This window comes from Pan paniscus, chromosome 5 (genome assembly GCF_029289425.2).
Source record: "Pan paniscus chromosome 5, NHGRI_mPanPan1-v2.0_pri, whole genome shotgun sequence".
Taxonomy (NCBI): domain Eukaryota; kingdom Metazoa; phylum Chordata; class Mammalia; order Primates; family Hominidae; genus Pan; species Pan paniscus.
The window spans coordinates 174219956-174244511 of NC_073254.2; the positions used below are offsets into that span (position 1 = coordinate 174219956).

At 39.2% G+C, this 24556-nt stretch overlaps 1 protein-coding gene across 5 annotated transcripts in view; it reads right to left on the minus strand.

The window, feature by feature from the left end:
* The window catches only part of IPCEF1 (interaction protein for cytohesin exchange factors 1), a 201532-nt gene that overhangs the window by 41192 nt on the left and 135784 nt on the right, over positions 1-24556 (minus strand). For all 5 annotated transcript variants that reach the window (XM_034963117.3, XM_034963115.3, XM_063605526.1 and 2 more), the window contains 3 exons: positions 18554-18612; positions 17106-17191; positions 3998-4370 (listed from right to left, as the gene is read on the minus strand). In XM_034963117.3, coding sequence (XP_034819008.1) covers positions 3998-4370; positions 17106-17191; positions 18554-18612 — 518 coding nt within the window. The remainder of the gene's footprint in view (positions 1-3997; positions 4371-17105; positions 17192-18553; positions 18613-24556) is intronic.

Genomic DNA, 24556 nt, shown 5'->3' on the forward strand with positions numbered 1-24556 from the left:
TGGAGTGCTCTGTATCTCTTCTGTGGCACCTATTTTACTCTGCTTTCTTTTGTTAAATGTGTCTAGTTCCTCCCACTCAGCCCATTAGGTGTTAACATTTTTTAGACCAGAATTGTACCTTGTTCACAATTTTTTTTTTTTTTTTTTGAAATGGAGTCTTGCTCTGTCACCCAGGCTGGGGTGCAGTGGTGCAATCTCGGCTCACTGCAACCTCTGCCTCGCAGGTTCAAGCAATTCTCCTGCCTCAGCCTCTAGAGTAGCTGGGATTACAGGTGTGTGCCACCGTACCTGGCTAATTTTTGTATTTTCAGTAGAGACAGGGTTTTACTATGTTGGCCAGGCTGGTCTCGAACTCCTGACCTCGTGATCCGCCTAGGCCTCACAAAGTGCTGGGATTACAGATGTGAGCCACCCTGCCCAGTCCCTCTGGTTCACATTTTATTCACTTTAGCACAAAGTACATCAGCACATGTATGTTAGGTACTCAAAAAAATGATATATACACAATATAATAATGCAAAATTGAATGGAGTCCAGTTTTGGACTTATTTTTTATTACATACTTCCTGAGGAGGCATACTGCATGATTCCAACAGCAACTCTCAAAGTAGCTAGCTAAAGTACTGTTCACACTCAGATTGTGTACAATTTTGTTAATATTTTTTAAATCCTAAAATCTGGCTCATTCATGTCACTTTCCTGAAACATCATGCATGCTCTAGAATGCCTGTCTCTTCTTTAACAATGTTTTATTTTTTTTAATTAAGCTTGTTATCTACATGACTCCCAGATCAATTCTGGCTGTGCTTATACCTGATAATTTATTTGTATAAATTGGGTATTCGTCTTATTTGCTGACATGCAGCTTTTCAGCATCCAGAGTAAGGTTTCTTCATTCATTAAGTAGAAGTGACATTGTCTCCACATTGTCAGCAGGTAGTGTGTGTTGTACATATGTGACTTACTATCACACAGGCATAAGTCATGGTTCAAAAAACTTCTAACAAAAGAAATGAGGAGCACAGGGTAAAATTGAGCTGAAATGAACATGTCATTAACCCTGTCACCTCTTTTCCCATTATGCTTTGTGAAAATAATCAGTGAATAATTCCTAGAGCTCTGGAACCTGGAACTCTCAGTGAAGAAAGGCAATAGGAGGCAATTAACACCCTGATTTTATTTTTTTAATAGCTTAACACTACAGGAGAAAATGTCTAAGAGTATTTAAATTCAGCATAAAATCCTAGCAACCACAATTTTAATTGCATACTAACTGCAAAAATATTTCTTTCATTGTCTAAGTAAAAGGAAGGCTATAATATGTACTGTCTGCTTGTTTCAGGACTCAGTTATTAATCTTTAAGAATCTTTGCTAGGATGAAAGCCTCTTCTTCCAGCAAATGCATCTTGAGACTGGGACTTAATCTTTTAAAATCCTAGCTCTCGTTTTGAACCATGTTAAGATTTCTATCCCTGACATAAAAACACCTTGAACAATTTCAGACACAAGAATTTCAGGAATTTTTTATTAGTAACTCAAAAACAATACCTTTTAAAAGTCACAAAAATGAAAAGCTACCTTTGTCTGCAACACATAAACACACATGTAAAAAAAATGCACGATATGAAATTTGATTACTCAACAGCAAGTCATCACAAATGCAAGCAAAGATTGGGTTGCTGTTTCCATAGAGATGACTTTAAGTGGTTCAGTTCTTCTGGGAATTTAACCAAATCCCCAGCAGCAGAAGAAAATCATCAGCAAAAATTCTGTAGCATATGAGAACTGCCAACAAATCAATGAGAGAAAAAAAAACTTTCATTTTCTTTTCCTTTTTACCAAGAGGAATACCGTCACATTGAGCTGTTTGAAGAAGTATACAGATTTTGCTGGTCACTCTGTGTGTAACTCAAAACTAAATAATACCAGGTTCCTTCATTCTTACATTAAAAGGGCTGTTGGTACCCAGCCAGGCTCTACAGCACATGCAATCCTGGAATGGCATTTAGCCAGGAACAAGGACTGTTGCATCTTCCCATGTCTCTCTGGCTATGGTCCTAAAAGAAAACCCTCAACCTCCAGGGTTATCTCTTGGGAAAGAATGCAAATGGGATTTTATTCTCTAGTATGTTTTTGAAGCTATGCTCATTCTGGGGGGTGTGTGTGTGTGTGTGAAATTTTTTTAGTTCTACTTATGACCCAGTGATTAACGTAAGCGTTTGTAGGAGAAAAATAATAGATGTAGTACTTTTTATTATTTTCTTTAGTTCCACCAGTCCTATATCTGGAAGTCTCTTCTAAGTATCAAGATAGAGGTCATCTAGTTCAAGATGCTTAAATTCTCTCTTCAGTATATCTTTTCAAGAACAAGAAGTGTGACCAATACACAATAGGCAATCAATATTCAATGAAAATGTTTGTCTCAGAATGCGTAAAGACCTCCAGTGATAAGGAATGCATTACTTTCCAAGGAACCCATTCTATTTTTTGAAGAGTTCACAACATCAAAAAAAAGTTCTTAGGCTGAGCATAAATCTATCTCCTTTTGACTTGCACCGTTGAACTCAATTCTGTGCTTCCAAGGAGATACAATTAAGCTCAATACTTTCACCAAACGACAGCAACTCACAAACCTGAGGGCGGGTTGAGACTACTCTTCCTCACAGTCCAATCTTCAGCCCTCTCCATTCCTCAGTGACAAGGTTTCCTTTCTCCTCCCTATGCTACTCATTCACCTCTAGAAATAGGTTGGTTTGCCAGACTTTATTTACTCCAGTTCTTCTAATCTAGATAGTTGGCCTAAATAAAGGGGAGAGGTATAAGAAAAATGCCATCAGAGGCCAGGCAGGTCTGTGTAAAGCATCTTTAGGTAAGGCCTCAGAGAGTGGTGAGAAGTGTTATAACTTGGAGAATTAGTTACCAGGCTGAGTAATGAAATTCACATACTTTTAAAATATTACACACACACACACACACACACACACACACACACAACTTGTTCTGCAGTTGTGATCCTTGGGCAAATTACGCTGATACCAAAAATTAAATTAGCAGGGTACCCATCTGAAATTTGAGAACTTAAAGAAACGTTCCCTGATTAGGCTAGAGGAGAGGAGAGAGCAGTCATCTATGTCATTAGACACTCTGGCAAGTGATTATGAGAATTTAGCAAGTCAACTTTCTCTCAATGGCACACCAAAAATATACAAACCAAACTCATCATTCTTTCACTGCTCAGTATCTTCCATCAGGTAACCGTGTTTTACAGCAGAATGAAGAGCGCACAATCAGAAAAGATACGTCATGATTGAACAGTCATAAAAATAAGTTAGTCCTGGATAAAAGACAAGGACCAGTTATCAGAGTATCTTTTAAACCTCATATTATTAACTTCCACACACAATTAATTCTTTCCTTTGTTAAGACTGAAAATGTCTTTTGAACGCATGAGTTGTGCTCTCCTTTATATGTAAAGGTTCTAATGCTGCACAAAGTGCGTGCAAATTGTCTGTCTTCCCATCAACCACACAGGAACATTCAGGAGCCGATGGGCTAAGAATTAGATACTGTCTGGGGCACAGCCCAGGGAAAGTGGCTGCTCTAAGCTCATTTTGAACTATCAAGGTGATGTTATGAATACCAGACTACAAAATCCTGATTTAACCACCACAAGCTCCAGCGCATGGGACATGGGACCAAAAAAGAGGCAAGTTTTTTCTCTGATTGGTGGAAAAGTATCATTATTTTATGATCACATGTCTTGGAGTTCTGAAGCAATTGGTTAGTGACACTTATAGCAAGTAATTACTGGCCTAGTAGCTGGAGTTGTTCACATGCAAACTCCTCTACAAAGCAACCTCTGGGCATAGCCCCACTTGACTAATTATTGAATCATCATTCATGAGTTTAACCATTCTTGTTACAAATTAATATTAGAGTTCCATATACAAACAAATATTCACTCGCTAACGAAGAATAAATAATTTCTTGGTTTACCTTTGTCCGTGATCTTTGATCCAGCAGGCTTATCTGGGACAGTAAGATGGTCATGATTGCTACTCAATGAAGAAGTATCATCACTAGATAAAGAGTTCAAAAATCCACTTTCTGATGTGACAAAACTGTTTTCCAGGGCCTTGTGGATGCCTGCCTCTGAGGGTACAGGTGAATGAACTTGCACAGCAAACGTTATTGGTTGTCCCTCATCTTCAGCAGCAGACAAACTGTTAACTGTGTCAGGCAAGGATTGTCTCTCTTTAGATAAGGAGGAAGGAAAACTGCTGGGTGTCTTCACTGTATTTTCCAGGGAAGAGAAAGAACACGACGTTCCACTCAGGCTGGGTGAGGATGAAGATGCCTGCTGTGCAGCCTATTTTTCACAAATAAAACCAAAAAAAGAATAAAAGACATCATGATTAAACCATCATTCTCTACCTTTTATTTTCAATCACGGTGTCCCCGTGTTATTTCAAAAAGTGACCAATAATAAAAGAGTCAAAAGGTAAAGACATGATATTTATTTCTGTTTGATACACATTAGGATTTCATTCTCCAAAACTGATTTATGTAACTTTAAATTCACTGTTCTAGGATCTGAAAAATCTCCTTATCATGATTTGTCCTATTCTTCAATGCTCTCCAGAAACTTAAAAGGCCTCTTTTGGGAATGCTTCAGAATACTGCATTACACTTTGAGCAAAATATAATTTGCAATCTATCACTGAATTCACACTGATGGAACAAAAAAGGTAATTATGAAAAAGGAGAGGCTGGGTGCGATGGCTCATGCCTGTAATCCCAGCACTTTGGAAGACCGAGACAGGCAGATCACCTGAGGCCGGGAGTTCGAGAGCAGCCGGGCCAATATGTTGAAACCCCATCTCTACTAAAAATACAAAAATTAGCCTGGCTTGGTGGCGCGCACCTGTAGTCCCAGCTATTCAGGAGGCTGAGGCAGGAGAATCACTTGAACCTGGGAGGCAGAGATTGCAGCAAGCTAAGATCATGCCACTGCACTCCAGTCTGGGTGACAGAGCGAGACTCTGCCTCCAGAAAAGAAAAAGAGAGCAAAAGCTGGAGCCATTCCAGAAACAAAATACGAACTTAAACCCTTGAATATCGCTCACATATTCCTTAGTGCATGAAAAGCCTTGGCAACATTTTCATCAGTACACAGAGAAAACATCAAAGCAACATCACCAATGATATGGTTGGTTCTGTGTCCCTACCCAAATCTCACCTCGAATTGTAATCCCCACATGTCGAGGGAGGGACCTGATGGGAGGTGATTGGATCATGGGGGTGGTTTCCCCCATGCTGTTCTCATGATAGTGAGTGAGTTCTCATGAGATCTGATAGTTTAAAAGTGTTTGGCAGTTCCCACCTCACTCACTCTTTCTGCTGCCACCATGTAAGATGTGCCTTGTTTCCCCCTCGCCTTCCTCCATGATTGTAAAGTTTCCTGAGGCCTCCCCAGCCATGTGGAACTGTGAGTCAATTAAAATCTCTTTTCTTTATAAATTACCCAGTCTCTGATAGTTCTTCACAGAGGTGTGAAAATGGATTAATATAACCAACAATTCTTGGAAAGAACTTCATTTATTCTGAGATTTTTATCTTTGCTACATTTTGACGTTGAAATACATGCCTTCTTTTTAAAAAATGGTGACAGTACATATAAGCCTTTGTCTCTTTGTCTCTTTGTCTCTTTTCCTTTCTTTAATGTCCTATGTAGCAAAATAAAGATTCAGCAACTCTGTCTTGTTCCTCCATTTTTAACTTTATTGGCCAACAAAATCAAAAAATCTAGACTCCAGTACTCTACAGATCACCCTATATCTCCAACAGCAGACAAGATAGAGAAGGCATTTTATGGTTCAGTTGCATTACATCATCCTATGGGACATGCCTGTCAACATCAAGCATTCAAAACTCCAAGGAAGGCCAGGCGCGGTGGCTCATGCCTATAATCCCAGCACTTTGGGAGGCCGAGGTGGGCAGATCTCTTGAGGTGAGGAGTTCAAGACCAGCCTGGCCAACATGGCGAAACCCCGTCTCTACTAAAAATACAAAAATTAGCAGGACATGGTGGCTCATGCCTGTAATCCCAGCTACTCGGGAAGCTGAGGCAGGAGAATCACTTGAACTCAAGAAGCGGAAGTTGCAGTGAGCCAAGATCACATGATTGTACTCCAGCCTGGGCAACAGAGTGAGGCTCCATCTCAAAAAAACAAACAAACAAAAAAACTCCAAGGAAGTGTCAGGAAGGTTGACAGAGAGAGGAAGCCAAAGAGCAAACTAGGATCTTCTTCAAAAACCCTCAGAATCATTGCAACTAATTCAGAAGAGTTGACCTTCTTCCAAATCAATATGGTCCCCAGGAAATTTGTAGATTCTGAGCTCTGAGTTTTGATGGGAGAAGCCAATATTTACCTAATGTGTACCCAATCAGTTCCATGCTAGGCATGGATTGTCAGATAATCAATAAATACACTTTTAAGTAGCATGACATTAAAATCTCTAGTTAAGATACTAACTAATCACATATCTTCTCAATAATCATATACTGGCACGTACATAAAAAAATCCATTCAGGAATATGTCAAGTACCTTGTAAACTGGTTACCTTACATCACTTAAATCTTTAATAACCAAGAGATCAAAGACCTATAATTTCAATAAAACCCTAGTTATCTAGAGGAGGGAATGCACTACCCCTGAATTGTCCAAATAAATGGCAGGAATAGTTTACTCGTTAGCAGGATCTACAAAATAAATATTAACAAAAATATCCATTCTGGCCCAGTCCTGACACGTTCCCCTATTGTGAGCTATTTTAGTAAAACTCAACTTCTATGTGATCAACTTCCTTTTTTCGAAACAACACCAAATAAGCTTTTCCTCTTACTCCTGCTGACTCTACTTTAAATTAGATTATAGCAAACTGGGCTATTTGAACAACAGACCATGTACACAGTTGCTACAGGACTGTCTGTAAGGTTTATTGAACCTCAAAACTCTGCTTAAAGTATCAAGACCTGTTAAATGAGCATTAGAAATATCTGTGAAGTGTCATCGTGTTTGTGCTATGACTCAAACACAGTGCAAATGCTCTCTCAATCCATTTTCTCTAGGCACCAGGCACCACTTATAAATTTCATTTTTAAATGGAGAAAAGAAGAATGAAGGGAAAAAAAGAAATAGAAAGAAGAAACACGAAGACTTGGAGAAGAGGAAAAGGAAAATGAGAAAGTGACTACATATTCAGGTCAGGGGGAGTTTTTCATTGGAAAAGAGATTGATAAAATACAAATCAAAGTGAACCTGGAGTTTAATTTCCAAGGATTCAGTATGAAAACACGCTTTATAGACCGTGTAGTGCTAAGGCATGGCTCATTATTTCTAACATTCTGGAGAAACCAATAGCCAACATCAAGCATAGAACTCTTAGCTCACTGCCTTCTGTGAACCATCTGTGCAACATACTCATAAAGCTCCCCACTGAAGATCAAATGAAAGCAGAAGGCAGTGCTAGTCTCTCCTCTCCGCCCCACCTCTACTGGTAAATATGAGCCCAACCTTCGTGTGTCTGTTCAAACACCAACTCCTCCAGGAAGCCTTCTCTGATAGTCTCGGGGCCAGGTAGGTGCTTTGCCTGGTGCTTCTGCGGTTATTTCTATCATAATAGGTGGAATGTCATTTTGTGTATCAACTTACACAGTTGTCCCTTGAACAGTAGGGATTCAAACTGCACAGGTCCACTTAAACACAGATATTTTCCAATAAATACAGTCAGCCCTCTGTATCCATGGATTCCAAATCCACGACTAAATGGGGATGAAGACAGCATTTGTGGGATGCGGGATGAGAAACTCAAGGATACAGGGAGCCGACTTTTCGTGTAGGTGGGTTCTGCAGGACCCACTGTGGGACTTGAGTATCCACAGACTTTGGTCTCCATGGGGTTCCTGGAACTAAACCCCCACAGATACCAAGGGATGACTGGATTGCAACTACTGATTGACTCTTCATCTTTTTGATGAGCTACCTGAGAACAGGCTGGTTTTAATCATTTTTCACCTCCATTTTTTGCCTCTTGTTTGACACATAATTGGTGACAAATTAATGACAAAGAATTGGCCAGAACCAGCTTTGTGAAGAAAAGCACCCCAGAGTTATTCAGCCTCTGGGGGAGGAGCTCCCTGAAATCCTCCATAAAGTTGCTGAGTGATTTATCCGAATCCCAGGATCAAGGGGTTATCGGTGCCAATTACAATGCAAATAGCCTGACAAAATGTTCTCATAACCTCAGATAAAAGTATTATTTTATTTAGTTAGTGATTAATAATTGTATGTGGTTTCATTCCTTTCAGAACACTTAGGTATTAAGTATTTTATATTTAAATGAGGAAATTAAAGACATTTCAAAAATCTTCGTTCTAGTTAAGAGACTATGATATGATTACATTAAAGATTAATATTGATTTTTCCTATTTTCTGTATAGGATAGTTTTAATTCTTGAAGAAGCATCATTCAAATGTTAGCCCTAAAATCCTTTTCTTGGAATTGTTTTTCAAACACAAGTTTGACATGGTGAAAAAATAGTTTAAAATGGCCACCCAAAGCCTGTAATTAGGCAGAAGTGAGTCAGCATAGAAATCTTAAGGAGTCAAAGTACATGGAAACAAAAAAGTCTAAACAAAACAAAACAAAACCAAAATGAGAAGGAAGGAAGAAAAGTACACAGCTTCCCTTTCCTTGTATTGGCCATATTAGCAAAAACAAAAAATAAACCAGTCAACTGTTGTTAAGCCCCAGGAAGTATCATGTTCGTATTTCTCCTATATGCCAGGAGAAGCATCACCCTAAATACCAGAAGACCTTGTAATAGTACACTCCTTCTCTGTCACTGACCTTCTGCATGACCTTGGGCAATGTGCTGACCGAAGATCTACTCATCACTGTGATCCTTAGTATCCATGTGACCTTGAAGAAGTCATTTTACCTGCAAGTACCATTCTAGTGGCTTCCTGCCTTATCACTGCCCCCCATCCCACCCCAGTCCATCCTCCAAACCACAGATAGAGTATTTCTAACACACACAAAAAGTCCACAATATTCCTCTGCAGAAAACCCTCTTATAACTGCCCATCTTAAGTAGAAAAATATCCATAGTATTCATTAGAGCTTAGAAGGTCCACATGAACCCCTAAGGACTCCTCCACCTGCATCTCCTCCCTCCTTCTCCACTCCTTTCTAGCCACACTGGCCTTCTTTCTGTCCCATCACCACATCTCTGGTCCCTTCTGCCAGAAAGGCTTCCCTGTGGATGTTGGGTGGACGGCCTCCTTCCCATTGCTTGGACCTCCACTGAAATATCACTTCTTCCACAGGGTCTTCCATGACAGAGCAGACAGAGCAGTATCCTATCCACTCCCAACCCCTGGCCACTCCCTAGCCCATTGCCCTACTTCATCTTCAGAGCATTTGTCAGTCCTTGAAGTAATTTGTTTGAATTATTACTGCATTGTCCCTCTTCCTCAACACAGAACTCAAGATGCTCAAGGGAGAAGACACCATCTAGTTCCATTCAGCATCCCTGTATTTTTTTTTTAATAAAAACAGCTTTATTAAAACATTGGCTAGGTGTGGAGGCTCATGCCTGTAATCTCAGCACTTTGGGAGGCCAAAACAGGTGGATCACTTGAGGTCAGGAGTTCAAGACCAGCCTGGCCAATATGGTGAAACCCTGTCTCTACTAAAAATACAAAAATTAGCTGGGCGTGGTGGTGCAAGCCTGTAATCCCAGCTACTTGGGAGGCTGAGGCAGGAGAATCACTTGAACCCGGGAGGCGGAAGTAGCAGTGAGCCGAAATCACACCACTGCACTCTAGCCTGGGCAACAAGAGTAAGACTCTGTTTCAAAATAAAAACATACACACACAAAGAAACACATCAATTTATTATGTATTATTATTTAATTAGTTACCTAACTAGTTAGTGTATATGCTGCTGAATTTGAGCAGCTGTGTATTGTAGAAATATTTCAGAGGACAATGAATAAACTGCAATTAGGACAAGGTGCACATTTTCCATTTTTGTTTACCCCAGGCTGCCACTTAAAATCAAATGCTATCATATTTGATTATTCCTTCCTTTCTAACACATCATAAAGTTTTGTATCTCCATGCTTCTGCTTGTGTTCCTCCAACTAGGATTACAATAGCAGACCCTTCGGAAACTCACCCAGATCCCCTTTACCTGGCTATGCTGCAGCCATCCCCAGCTGCTGCTAGGCCTGAAACTAATGGCTTACATCTGAGGCTTTTGCCAAAGGATTACCTTGGCTATCAAGAGATGCCAGGAGACTTTATTCTCAAAAGCTCTTCATGGCACCCCCATATTGGTAACAGTCCCTAGCACATGGTAAATACACAAAAATATTTATCAGCTGCCTGACTAACTCAAATTTATCAAGAGGGGCAAGTGATATCCCATAAAGAATATTCTTCATGAAACATAAGCAGCTTGCAAATGCTACTTCTGATAGCTATGTGTATTTCTCTGGAACCTGGCTTCCTCATTTGTAAAACTCATACAAGATTTCTGTGAGAGTCAAATGAAATCATTCTTCTCAAAGCCATGCAAAAGCACTAGACAAGTGGAAAGTAGTATATTTCTCATTCACATGGGGAAATATTTGTGGAACAAGAAATTTGTGGGGGTTGTGGATGAAGTCACAATAATCACTCACCCATCCATCTGTCCATTAAATGTTTATTTAGTTTCAAATGTGTGCTAGGCACAGTCATAAATGATGTGGGTAAATGAAAAGATATTGGGCACTGGCTCTGACTTTAAGAATTTAATAATTAGAGAAATAAACCAGATACACAAAATCTCTAATCAAAAGCAGATTGTGATAACAACATGAAAAAATCATCAAAAAAAGAAACACTATGGGAATACAGAGAGTTCAGAAGAGGGAAGAATTACCCTGACCTAGAGGACTAGAGATGTTCTCATGAAGGAATCTACATCTGAAGCTACCATTTTGAAAGATACTTAGAAGGTGGGATTGGGGTGGGAGTCAGGGGCAAGTGGTCCTGCAAGTGGAGAAACTTTATATCTACAGGTACAAGGGCAGGAACGTCTGGAACGCTTTTGGGAAACAGCAGGCCGTTTGTTGGGCTGACGATAAGGGCAAAATTGGCAGCAAGACTGCAATGGCAGCCTGAAGACAGCCCAAGGGCCTAAAATACCAAGCCAAAGACTCAGGAGTTAATTTAAGAAGCAATGAGAATTCACTGGAAGTTTTTGTGCAGGTGAATCAATGTGATCAGAACTGCATCTTAGGAAGACTAATTGGGAGGTGGTTTTTAGGAGGAGAGAGAGAGGGACTAGAGACAGGGAAAGAAAAATAGCCTGCTATTTCAATAACTCAGGTCAGAGCTAATGAGGGCCTCAACTAGGCAGTGGGAGCAGAAGGCAGGAGAGAGGCTGGGGGAGAGCCACCAGGCTGCGTGACTGACTGCCAGGAGAGCAGGCTGTGAATGAAGATGAGCTGTTAAAGCCAGAGGCAAAAATATAAACACGAATTTTAGCAAAGTCTTAAAATCAGTTAGATATTCAACCATATGGCTTACAATCATTTTTTGAAATCTTGAGGAGAAAGGGTGAATTTTTCTCTCTACCTTTTTCTTGTATATATAGTCACTGAGAATTTTTCACCCAACTATCCACTTGCATTTCTGTTCTTTCATTTAGTACAGATATTGAATAATCAAATGACTTTGGTAGACAACTGTTCAAGATATGTCTTGTTAAGATTAAATGTGAATTTCCAAAATTAATTTCACCTCCTTCTGTGTTTAAACTTTTTGGGGTTTTTTTATTTTTTTGTTTTTCTGTAAAGACGGGGTTTCACCATGTTGCCCAGGCCGGTCTTGAACTCTGGGGCTCAAGCCATCCACCCACCTTGGCCTGGTGGAAACTTTGACTTCCTCCTCTGTCGCTGGCCAAGGGCCACAGTTTGCAGGATTTATTTTTCCTTATTGCTTCTTTTGTTTATTTTAGCTGATTTTTTTCCCTCATTTCAATATTTAAAAAACTACTTCAGAAAAACATCAAAATATGAGGATTGTTGTGTTGAAATAATCTGCATAAGCTTCTAGAAGCTGGAATCAGAAATATTTATCTCCTCTCTTTGTCTCATATTTGAGCTGCCTATTTGATGGTCTACCTTCCAAACGGATTCAAAATCTAACCATTCCATTTCTCTGCCACCCCACTGCTATCCCCTGATGGAATCGCTGCCATCTTTTGCAATAGCTTACTGTATACCCTCTCTTAGTTTTCTGATTCTATGCCTACCTCCCACTTCTCAGTGTCTTTTGCACAGAGCAGATTGGTGGCTCCATTTGAAATGGAAGTTGATTACATCCCTCCTCTGCTCAAACCTTTCAAAGGCTCCCTAAAGTCCTTAACTGGCCCATATGCCCTCCACGATATGGCTACCACTATGCTTTGGCTTCATTTCCTACTACTCTCATCTTGGTTCACCCCGCGTCAGCCACAGAGGGCTCCTTGCAGTACCACACGCCAAGGAGACCTTGACTCTCACTGTTCCCTTTGCTTGGAAAACTTTTCCCCCAAATATCCACTTGGCTGACTCTCACACCACCTTTCAAGGTTTCGCTCGGATCTTAGCTCTCAGTCGGACGTGTCCTGGCTCCTCTATTCTTTGCCACAACCCAATCTCTACCCCATCACGTCCTGACTCACTGGACTCCACTTCTGATGTAGCATATATTTTCCTTATTATGTGGATTTTTTATTAACAGTCTCCCTCAACTAGAGGTTTGGCTCCATGATGAACATGAATCACAGTCCACTTTATTCACTGATGTGTTCCAAGTATTTAGAATGCTGGCTCTCAATAAATACTTGTTGAATGAATGAATATGCCCAGAAGCATAGACCACGTTATCTCATGATGCTTTTTTAAAATTAAACTTGAAGGAAAAATACCTGGAGTAAATTTTTAGTGACTTTTATAGCTCTTAACTCACTTTGTAGCTTATAAAATTATCAGATTTGAAATAGAAATTTGGTTCTTTTTGCTCTTTTGTGAAACTAAAGGAATCACAGATAATGATTTCTCCAAATTGTCTTCCAGAGTGAAACTAAAAGACTCACATCTATTTGGAGCCTTTTCAGTAAGCCTGTTAAAAGCTGCCCACTTGCAACTTCTTTGAGAATAAATGGATGTTCTTTCCACTATCAACCCTCTGAAACCTTCTGAAGAAGGAGGAACATAACATAAAAACCTCTTCTTCACTGAAGGAAGATTTCCTGACATGTTCTTTATTATCTCGTGAAATGTCATTCAGCCCATTAGAAGCAGAAGTCCAAACTGGTTTCATTGTTTATCTTGACTCTATAGCTATTAGAATGATTAGACTGAATTAAATATTTTCAAGATTTTAAATTTTTTTGAATTTTCCAAAATAGTATTATTTTATACTGTTGAGTTCATTATCACAAAATGGAAGTACATCACCCAAAATAAAATTTTAACCAAAAACTTGGGGAAAAAAATATTTTTGCCCCTAGGCTTGTATATGTAAGTCATCGCTAGCCTATACTGTATTGGGCCAAACACTAGCTCAATTCACTCTCTGCATAAAAGTTATGACTGAGTGCAGTGGCTTACGCTTGTAATCCTAGCACTTTGGGAGGCCAAGGTGAGTGCATCACTTGAGCTCAGGAGCCACAGACCAACCTAGAGAACATGGCAAAACCCTATTTCCACACAAAAAAAATTCACCAGGTATGGTGGTGCACGCCTGTAGTCCCAGCTACTCGGGAGGCCGAGGTGGGAGGATGACCTGAGCCAGGGGTGAGGCTGCCTTAAGTTGTGATCACGCCACTGCACTCCAGCCTGTGTAACAGACTGAGACTGTGTCTCAAAAAAAAAAAAAAAAAAAAAAAAGTTACTATATATTTTTTTTATTTCATCTGTTTAAATAAAAAGCCTAAATGTTAGTTTAACCAAGTGCCTTCCATGTCTGTTTTTCAGAAAGAAGAGAAAACAAAAACAAAATCTGTCTGGGAAATATGTGATCAGGAGGAACACATTCTGTTTCTAAGGGGGAAAAAAAATCTAACTGTTCAACATTTATCTGACGATTTCCAATATATTTCTTTAGAAAATGTTAGCATTAATGGCCTGCCAAAAAATGCTCAACTTAGAACTTCTAAAAAATAACATTTGATTGATGATTCAAAAAATTTAAAGATACTTCTGAGTTCAGTGACCTAACTTACTGGCTTCATGAGTATCCCTTCATTTATTTATTTTAAATCAAGTATTCCCTGAACTTCTATTGTGCATCAGGTTAGACTGTCATTATATAATGCAATTGAGCCATGACCCATTGTCTAAGAAGGCAATTTGGTTGCTTTTATTTCACCAGGGAGAGTTCTAGAAGGCCCTCCATGATATGGCTACTCGGTTGCTTTTATTTCACCAGTGTGTTCTAGATGCCTGACAATGCTCTTAGCAAAGTAACCTGAGATACTAGTTTGCCATTATAAAACTGAAAATGCCAGTATTTTACAACTAAATAATCATAAAAAGAGGTATATTGGTGGGCACAGTGTGAGGGAGAATGAACTTGAGGAAAAAATGGAGGGAGAACAACAAAACATTTGTATGTTACAGGTTAAAATAGGAGAGAGACACAGAAGCAGACATAGAGACAAAGAGACAGAGAGAAACTTAGCAAAAATACATAATCCTCTCTTAAATCAACAACAAGGAACATTTTTTGAAGACCTATTCAATACAAAGTTGATAATGTCTTTAGAGGCATTAAAGGGTAAACTAATCAGAAAGTTGTCAAAAGCTGGGAAACGTTGTAAGGTCTGAAGATATCATTAAGTTTGAATGATATAAAGAAAATAAAAGCTTTTTCTAAAATCCAAAATTGATTTTTAAAAAGGAGAAGGATTACACTGGGGAGAAGCTATGAATATATTAAGAAAGAATAATATTATAAATGTAGTTCAAAAATTGTTCTAAATTTTACCATATTCAAAGTTTAATTTTATTTATATCTTGCTTAATTGTGGCTAATCATATTTAATAGATAGTTTAATAAACATTTATTCAACAATATTTATGTCTTTTCTTGGCTGCTAGCCAAATAAATTAGAAAATGACCACAATTCTCCACTGACAGTGTGAAAAAACAGTAGAGGTCATTATTTAAATAATCAATATAATACCTTAAATCCAGGAACTTGCAAAACACAATAAAGATAAAAACTATCACACTGAACAGAAATTCTGGCAGAAAAGGTCTGGTAAGTGAATGAGCTACTGTAACCTGTCAGAACCTGCCATCATTTGGGTCTATAATGGACAGGTGTCATGGTTCAGTAGAAACAGCATGTCCTGGCTGGGCGCGGTGGCTCACGCTTGTAATCCCAGCACTTTGGGAGGCCGAGGCAGGCGGATCATGAGGTCAGGAGATCAAGACCATCCTGGCTAACACGGTGAAACCCCGTCTCTACTAAAAATACAAAAAATTAGCCGGGCGAGGTGGCGAGCACCTGTAGTCCCAGCTACTCGGGAGGCTGAGGCAGGAGAATGGTGTGAACCTGGGAGGCAGAGCTTACAGTGAGCCGAGATTGTGCCACTGCACTCCAGGCCGGGTGACAGAGCAAGACTCCATCTCAAAAAAAAAGAAAAAAAAAAAAAGGAAAAGCATGTCCTATAAAGCTAAACAGACTGGGATTCCCATCTCAGGCACTCACTGGACACTTGAGCATGCCATTCAACATCTCTGAACCTCAGTTTCCTTAACCATGAAATGAAGACAGGAATATCTACTTCCTCATAACCTAGGATAGGAAACAATTTTTGAAACCAGTGGGAAAAAAAGGCACTCACCGCAATGAAGGTGATGGATAAATCTGACATATTAAAATCAAGAACATGTGTTTACAAAGAGAAATTGTGGAACAGTTTAAAAAAGATTAAAAGTGACATTTGTTCACTTTTAATAGGTTGGTGCAAAAGTGATTGTGTTTTTTGCATTATTTTTCATAGCAAAAAGCAGAATTACTTTTGCACCAAACTATAGCTGTAGAGCTGACAAAGGACTAACACATAGAATAATAAATTAAGAAATCCTATCATTCATAAAGAAAAAGGAGGAAGAGGAAGCAGCTAAAAATGTAGGAAAGACTTAGACACTTCACAAAAGAGAAAGTTCTAATGGCTAACAAACATGAGAAGGTGCTTGGCCTCATTAAATGCAATGCATTAAATAAAATGCAAATTAAATCATACCACTTCCAGGGTTGCCTGGAGAATTAAAAGTTTATGCATTTAAAGCACCTACATACATCCTAGTACATGGTAGGTATAAAACCAAAAATCTCCTTCCCCAATGATCATTGTATGACCCTTCCTCGGGGCCATTACTGTAATGCTAAGAGCATCCATATATGAAGCAACTCTCCATAGACTTCACATTAATTAATAATGTGAACTTACATTTGGTGCTTCCAAAGCTTAGAATCAAATTTGAATTCCTCTCTAGTGAATACACAAATCACTCCATGTGCACTTTTAATGCACTAACCCCACTCCTGACTTCCTGCTCTCTTTCTGGCTCTCCTGTTTTCTTTCTGCTGTTTTTTCATCCTAAATTCATTTTGCATTGTTATAGTACATGCACATAGGCAAGGCATTTAAATTCTTCCTGAGAAAAAGTAGAACATAAATAAACACTGTCAAAGAAGTCTTTGCAAGCACTGGCCTGTCACCTAGAAGCCCTTTGCATCCTCATGAATCCTCTGAGTACGGTACATCTCCGGGTCACACACAAATATACCAAGTTTATCATACCACTGGGTTGCTATGGAGAAGGCTCAAAATCAGCACCCTGAAAATTGCACTTGCTCGTTGGCAGGTATCTTAATTTAGCCCATTCTAAAAATTTATTGGTCAAGCTACTTCCTACTCAATTGGAAGAAATGACATCCACATGTCTGATCGATGACCAACAGACTACTTATGTCGGTACATACCAAAGACTGAGTCTGGGAAGCGTGAGGAGGGGGTGGTGTCTCCGCAGCTATTTCAGGATCTTCCTGTTCACTTTCACTGTAACATTCTATAACAAAAATGAAAATGCTTAATGTTTTAACGCTGTCATCACTTATTCCATAATGCATGAGCAGAGGTTTATCTCCATCTGGCTATTGCAATTTCAATCCAATTCAGAAAGTTCATATCTAATGAACTACCTGGTAACTACCTGGTGCAAAGGAATTACATAAGAGGCAGAAACAAATGGCCAGTTCGGGGCTCCTGACCTCAAAGAGCATCCAATATGCAGGAAGAAGACAAACCGTAGCTTGGGGAAAATAAAATAATTCCTCAAAAGAGGTGTGAGTCATAATACCAAGAGAACACAAAATCAGTGGTGATTAATTTTGATTGTAGGAATCATAATGAATTGAAACTGGCAGGATCACTAAACTATCAATGGTGCACAAATTGTGAAGGGCAGTCTCTGGCTGAGGGAGCAGGCTGGGCCAAGTATGTGGAGACCCCTACAAGATATGGCAGAAAACGAAGCTAGAAGGTGCTGGAGGCCATGTCATAGAAGGCCTTACATACCAGGACAAGGAGAAGTTTTGTGTGTAGTTTTGTACTAACTCACAATCTATAAATAGACAATGGGTGCTTATTTTATGGAAAAGAGGACCAAGAAGATGGTTAGGACACCACCGATTTCATGGTATTGCACGGTACCCCTTTACTGTTTCAAATCAAGTTGCCACTTTTCCATTTCTAACTAACTCTAAGATTTTATGATTTTGTTATCAGAAGATATAACTCCCTGCTTCCAATTTCCAAGGCCTTTTGTGGTCTGGGCATTTCAGAAAGACTATGAGTTCAGTGGCCCTGGCAGCTAAATCCTCCCTCTTCTCAACACTAAGGTGTAATCACATCATTAAGAATTAGACTCCTGTAGCTTTTGAACCCTGAAAGCTACCGACTGAGCTAAAAATATGGCCTGTGTCCCAGTATGACCTTCAGGTTCCTGGTACAATCTTAGGGTAATTAGCCTCAGTACACACCTGGTGGAAATATTAAAATATCAGGGAGGAAATAGTGGGATGAAAGTTAACTGACCAGATCATGACGAGATCATGTCTATCAGTAAGAATTCCACAAGTGCAGCAATTAAACATTTGCATCGGTGACTGTTTGAGATGTCATGAAGCCCACAGCTGCCGGAGTGTGGGTGAAGTGTGAAAAGCATTCATAGCCAGCATGGGAAGCTCTATTCCATGTTGGTGAGTCTGTGTGAATACGTCTGTCTCCACATATTTTCAGATCATCTTAAATGCCAAAGCATGTTTCCTCAGGATCAGACTATACATAGAACTTGACATTGTTTTTTCACCCTGTTTCAACCTGTTCTAATATTCTTGCTAAATTTTCAGAAATTTAAAATAGAACATACCTTCATCCTTTGTAGTGGATTCCTGATGGATTACAGCCGATCCAAGTTTATTTAACCACCTAAAATTCAAATAGAAAGCAAATGTTGACCAAAGAGATTAGCCCCCCACCCATTCACCTTCCCCCAGAGTTTGTTATGAAATTAGGTCATGATTCTACCATCAGTCTGCACATTTCCAGAAAGAGCATAAGTTTGTGCCATCGAAACCTAAGGCCTCTGGTTTCACAATACTTTCCATACTCAAGGTATCTTTTGCAAGGTAAGATGTGAGGTGGCCCATTACTCAGTTGGTTCATGAGGGCAGCTAAATTAGGTATTCCAAATATATGAACAAACACATCTTCTGTAATCCTGCATTTGAAATTTTTAGCAACCATCAAATCCTTTATCACTGGATTTAGTAACTTGACTATTAAAGTTATTAGGTGTTACTCTTAATAATGTCTTAATAAGGTCAGTTTATTTTAGAAAAAATGTACGAAAAGATCATCCATTTAATCCAGGAATATTTTTATGTCAATCAGTAAAAAAAATCTGGCTAGAATTTAACAGGTATTTTTAAACTAGAACAAATTTTAATTCCTTGAAGAATTTTATGTAAGGTAAAAATTGAAAATGCCCTATTTACCATTTTACTGGCAATGAATTCCAATTTAACATCAATAACAAAAATAGAACGAGACAGAAACTCAAACTTGGCTTATCACTGCAGACCACTGTAGTTCCTTCTCAAGGGTCTACTTAGGAACATATCTTGAAACACAAATTTTTAAAAGCTGGGACACAAAGTGTGTCTATGACATATACTCCTAACTATATAATTTTCTACTTATTGGGAGGATCTTGCTTATTTCTGTACCTATTTTGAGACAGGGAAAATCCGTGCTACACGTTTATCAATTCATCTATGCTTTTGATGTCTTCCAGTCTCTCATGGGCAATGAACAAGCCATGAACAATTCAGCATACTACACTTGCACTAAGCCATAAATATTGCACCTTCCCACCTGTATAACTGTCAGATAATTAGGAATCCTTACGCAACCCTCAACCTGCCATGGTCTTGTTGTACCTGTTATTTTTGAATAGAAAATATATAACAAATTCAATGCCGGGAGCGGTGGTTCATGCCTCCCAGCACTTCAGGAGGCCAAGGCGGGTGGATCACCTGAGGTCAGAAGTTCAAGACCAGCCTGACCAACATGGAGAAACCCCGTCACTACTTAAAAAAATACAAAATTAGCCGGGTGTGGTGGCGGAAGCCTGTAATCCCAGCTACTCGGGAGTCTGAGACAGGAGAATCACTTGTACCTGGGAGGTGGAGGTTGCAATGAGCCGAGATCATGCCATTGCACTCCAGCCTGGGCAACAAGAGTGAAACTCCATCTCAAAAATAAATAAATAAATAAAATTTTAAAAAATAAACAAAATAGGAGTTTCTAAAAATCAAAGATGAGCTCCAGCCTTTGTTAAGAAATCACCTTCAGCACCATAATAATCACAAACTCCTTAGTAGCCACTTAAAATTGGACCAATAAAGAGCCCAGATATGAAACAGGAACCCAAAAATGTATATCAAGTCTCAACAGGATAACAGGCAAAATAAAGGAACAGAAATTTACAGAGAAATCAAATAGCTAGACAATATGCGAAAAAAATTTCTCAGCCTCAATAGTATTTTGAGAAATGCACAATCAAACACAGGAAAATATTTTCACCACTGGATTGGAAAAAACTTAAAAATATTATTGATTTCAAGTATTTAGCAGGAAACAGAAAAAGAAGCCTTGTCACCTTTTGTTGAATTAAACATGAAAACTGATACAGCCAATTCTGAGCAGGCAATTTGATGATAATATTAAAAATTTAAATATCCATCCCCTTCACCCAACAATTCCAATCATAAATATCAATCCTATAGAAACACACTTTCATATACACAAATGTGGCAGAATGTTCACTGCCAACAAGGCTTGTAATGGCAAAAAGAAAAAACATTAATAAGAAAATGGATAAATAAATTATTGATTCTATCAACACTGATTCTATCAATTTCCTGTTATAATGAAGCTAATGAGAGGACTAAGAGGGGGGTGGGGGTTGGTTGTAATGATCTGGAAAATATATGAACAAATTATGAACAAACATATCTTCTGTAATTGTGCCTTTGAAATTACAAATTTCCAAATTGGTAATGGAAATCTGTATAAAATGGAAAACCCTCATATACTCTTAATTGAGAAGATCAAGCATAGAATAGTATGTTTAGCCTGATCCACTGTACTTCAAAAACGATATGTTTTTGTATGTGCATGAATTGGTATGCATAGAAAAGTGTCAGGAAGAATATGATTTTACTGTTTAAAGTGATGGCCGGGCCCAGTGGCTCACACCTGTAATCCCAGCACTTTGGGAGGCCGAGGCGGGTGGATCATGAGGTCAGGAGTTGGAGACCAGCCTGACCAACATGGTGAAACCCTGTCTTTACCAAAAATACAAAAATTAGCCAGGCGTGGTGGCACACGCCTATAATCCCAGCTACTTGGGAGGCTGAGGCAGGAGAATCACTTGAACCCCGGAGGCAGAGGTTGCAGTGAGTTGAGATTGCACCACTGCACTCCAGGCTGGGCGACAGAGTGAGACTCTGTCTCAAAAAAAACAAAAGAAGAGGGTAACCTCTTCTTCCCCTAAGTGGCCTGAGGTGATCTGTGAAAATGGTTTGCTATTCACCTGACCCAAAAAACCCCATAAAACCATGCAAAAAAGATTTGAAGAGGTTCAAATCTTTGTGTTCACTTTAAGAACACCTGTGAAATTCCCTAGGCTATCAAAGGTATGCATATATGAAAAGCCACCAAGTTATCTGAAAGATGTCACTTTACGGAAACAATGTGTACCATTCCAGCCTTCCAAGGGTGGAGTTGGTAGGTATGCACAGGCCAAACAGTGGGGCTGGACACAGGGCTGGTGGCCCAACAAGAATGCTGCATTTTTCCTGCACATGTTTAAAAGTGCAGAGAGTGATGCTGAATTCAAGGGTTTAGATGTAGATTCTCTGGTCACTAAGCACATCCAGGTGAATGAAACACCCAAGATGGGCCACTGTACTTTCAGAGCTCATGGTCGGATGAATTTATATATGAGCTCCCTCTGCCACATGGAGATGATCCTCGCTGGAAAGGAATAAATTGTTCCTAAACCACAAGAGATGGCTGCATGGAAAAAAAAAAAAAAAAAGTGTCCCATAAGAAACTGAAGAAACAAAAACTCATGGCACGAGCATCGATTCAGCATAAAATAAATGCAAATGAAAGCACACACACACACAAAAATAGTGGTTAGCCCTAGGGAGGGTAGTTGAATTAGAAAGTGAGGTGAGGATATAGGAAATCTTTTGCTTTGTCTGACACGAATACGTTTTATGTATTATTAACTAAAATAAGCATTTAAAAGTTCATTTTTTAAAACTGACCAGGCAAAACATAACAATTTCATGGTTCACTTTTTAAAATACCACAATAACAATTTTTAGCTTATACCTTAGTTCATAATTGTATAAGTTTATTCTCCCCCAAAAAAGCATCTAAAAGTGAAATAGGGAAAATATTTTTTTAAAGAGACAAAAAAATTGTTTTCACTTGAGTGTCTGAAACAAGAAAAGGCATTTCTAAGCTCCTCTCCCAAACATGGAAATAGAGCAAAATAGAAGACTGTTGACAATAAAGAAAATATTTCTCTCAGCCCTTACCCAAAACTTGTAACCTTTTCATTACAACCATTAGTTACTTGCTGTGAAAAACTGGTGATGTTTAGAATCTTGTTTGACTGTTTTCTTTCTAGGATCCACTGGCTTAGAGTACCTTCTTTGCTGAGAACTTTTTTTAAAACATCATGGCAGCAGGAAAACATCTATCTGTGGCTAAGTAGATGGATGCACTAAAGGACTTATATTTACATAAAAGAAAATGACAGATGTTTCCTGGGAGTTTGTTGTATATTAACTTGACGTGAATGTGTGTGTTGGAGGAGAACAAGTTTTAAGAAATTGATGTACAAAACAAGAGCATTCTTCCCACAGTGTCTGAGAAAGGCAGCTCCCGTCTTTGCTGAGAAACGAACTCTTTCATTGCCCTTAATTACTTACCCCTGTACTTTTAAATTGAGACTCACTACAGAACATGCGGAGTTTCTACTAAACTTAATTACATTTCCCTTCATCGTCCCTGAGAGAAATGCCACTATCCAGAAATGCAGTTGCCCAGGGAGAGGAACTTCTAAAACAAGGACTCATCACTGCAAACGCTACCCACTCCCTCCCCCACACCTCTCATCTTACCAAGTAATACCCAGATACATTATTTCCTGGCTTAAACCGGCTGCATCAGTAAGAAGGGAAGTTCTTCATGTGTTATTGCAAAGTAAATCTCTATCATCTGCATAATCTTGTGGGAGAAGGGAGAAGTTGCATTGTTGGCTACTAAAAAAGTCATTTTTAGAATAATGAAACTCTATAATGATATTATAAACATGAGAAGTTATTATAAATTTCAGGCCCAGACAAAATGGACCATTTAGCCGGATGGACAATTTTCAAGTCTAAAGGTCACTGACAGATTCAAAAACATGGGGTCCAGACACCTTAAGTTCAAATTTCAATTTGCATCTTCTTTGTAAGCTGGAAAGATAACCCCTAAAAGAATTTCAAGTAAAATGAACAGATCTTCATAGCATAGATAGGCGGTAAGATCTTGACGTTGATAACTGTGAAAGACTTTGATTTCACAGCCAACAGGATGAAGTATTTATATCTACCCATGCAACTCTACTTACCATTAGATAGGTTTCTGCAAAGGGAGAACATAAAATTGGAAGATAAATACACTGGAAATGTAAATAAACACTGGGGCTGTGAGGAGGGGGATCTGGGATTTACAGAGCAAACCTGCATGAAATACAGCGGATTCAGATAAACATGGAAGGGTCTCACACTTTCATTGGTTTAAAAATGCACCTTACTGTGTAGGAGGAGAAATTCACTAGGTAACAAACAAAGCACTGAGAAGCAATTGTTTCTCTGCTACTCTGTCTCACTCACCTCTTGCTGGAGAGAGGAAAACTACTTGCAAGGAATCAGCCACAGAATGAGTGGGAAGGACGGGCCAAGGATGGAAGCTGGAGCTACAAGGCACTTTTAAAGAAAAGCCAGGACAGCAGGAGGTATTGGGCGGGGGAGAGGCGGGCAGCACTGTTTCACCACCATTCAAGACCAGAAAAGACCATTTGGGATGAACTGAGGCTCAGCGGCGGACTGACCTCACTATCACAGGGCTCCAAGTGCTAGCGGGCAAGACCTTGTGCCTTCCACATCCCACTTACACAGCAAGGGCTTTGCTAACCAACAGGATTTAGCAACTGATGCAAATAAAAAAAAAAATAAGTAAAGATCTTTGATGTGGAGATTTGAACATCCTCTCCATTCGTGTATCTGTTCTTATTTTTCTCAGATGCTTAAGAAAACCAAGGGGGAAAAAAAAGCTAAAACTAGAAAAAGGACAGAAACAACTTCTCTCTTTGTCCAAGTAAATCAAAGCTTTGTTTGGAAGACTCAACTGTCCGTTCCTTGCCTTGTTATTTCTAACACAGAGCTTCCCGACTTTCTACAGTACAAAGCCATTCTGTCCTCATCCGGAGGGTGATGCTGGGGAGGTGAGGATAGGGGACAGATGAGAGTCCTTCTAGCTGGACAGAGCTGAGCGGATACCTGTAAGGAGTGTGTGTGTGTGTGTGTGTGTGTGTGTGTGTGTCCATGCACATGTTTGGTGAAAGGCAGTTGCTTTTTTTCTTCATGTTTCTAGAGCAAGAGAGCAATGAGAAGTACATAGGGCAGATAGGTAAGGAAATCATTATAAGTAAAACAGGTTAAGTGTAAGCTCTGTGAATGGAGGAATTATGTGTGGTTTTTTCATTGCCATTGCCCACCATCTGCTGCAATGGGGCATGTGG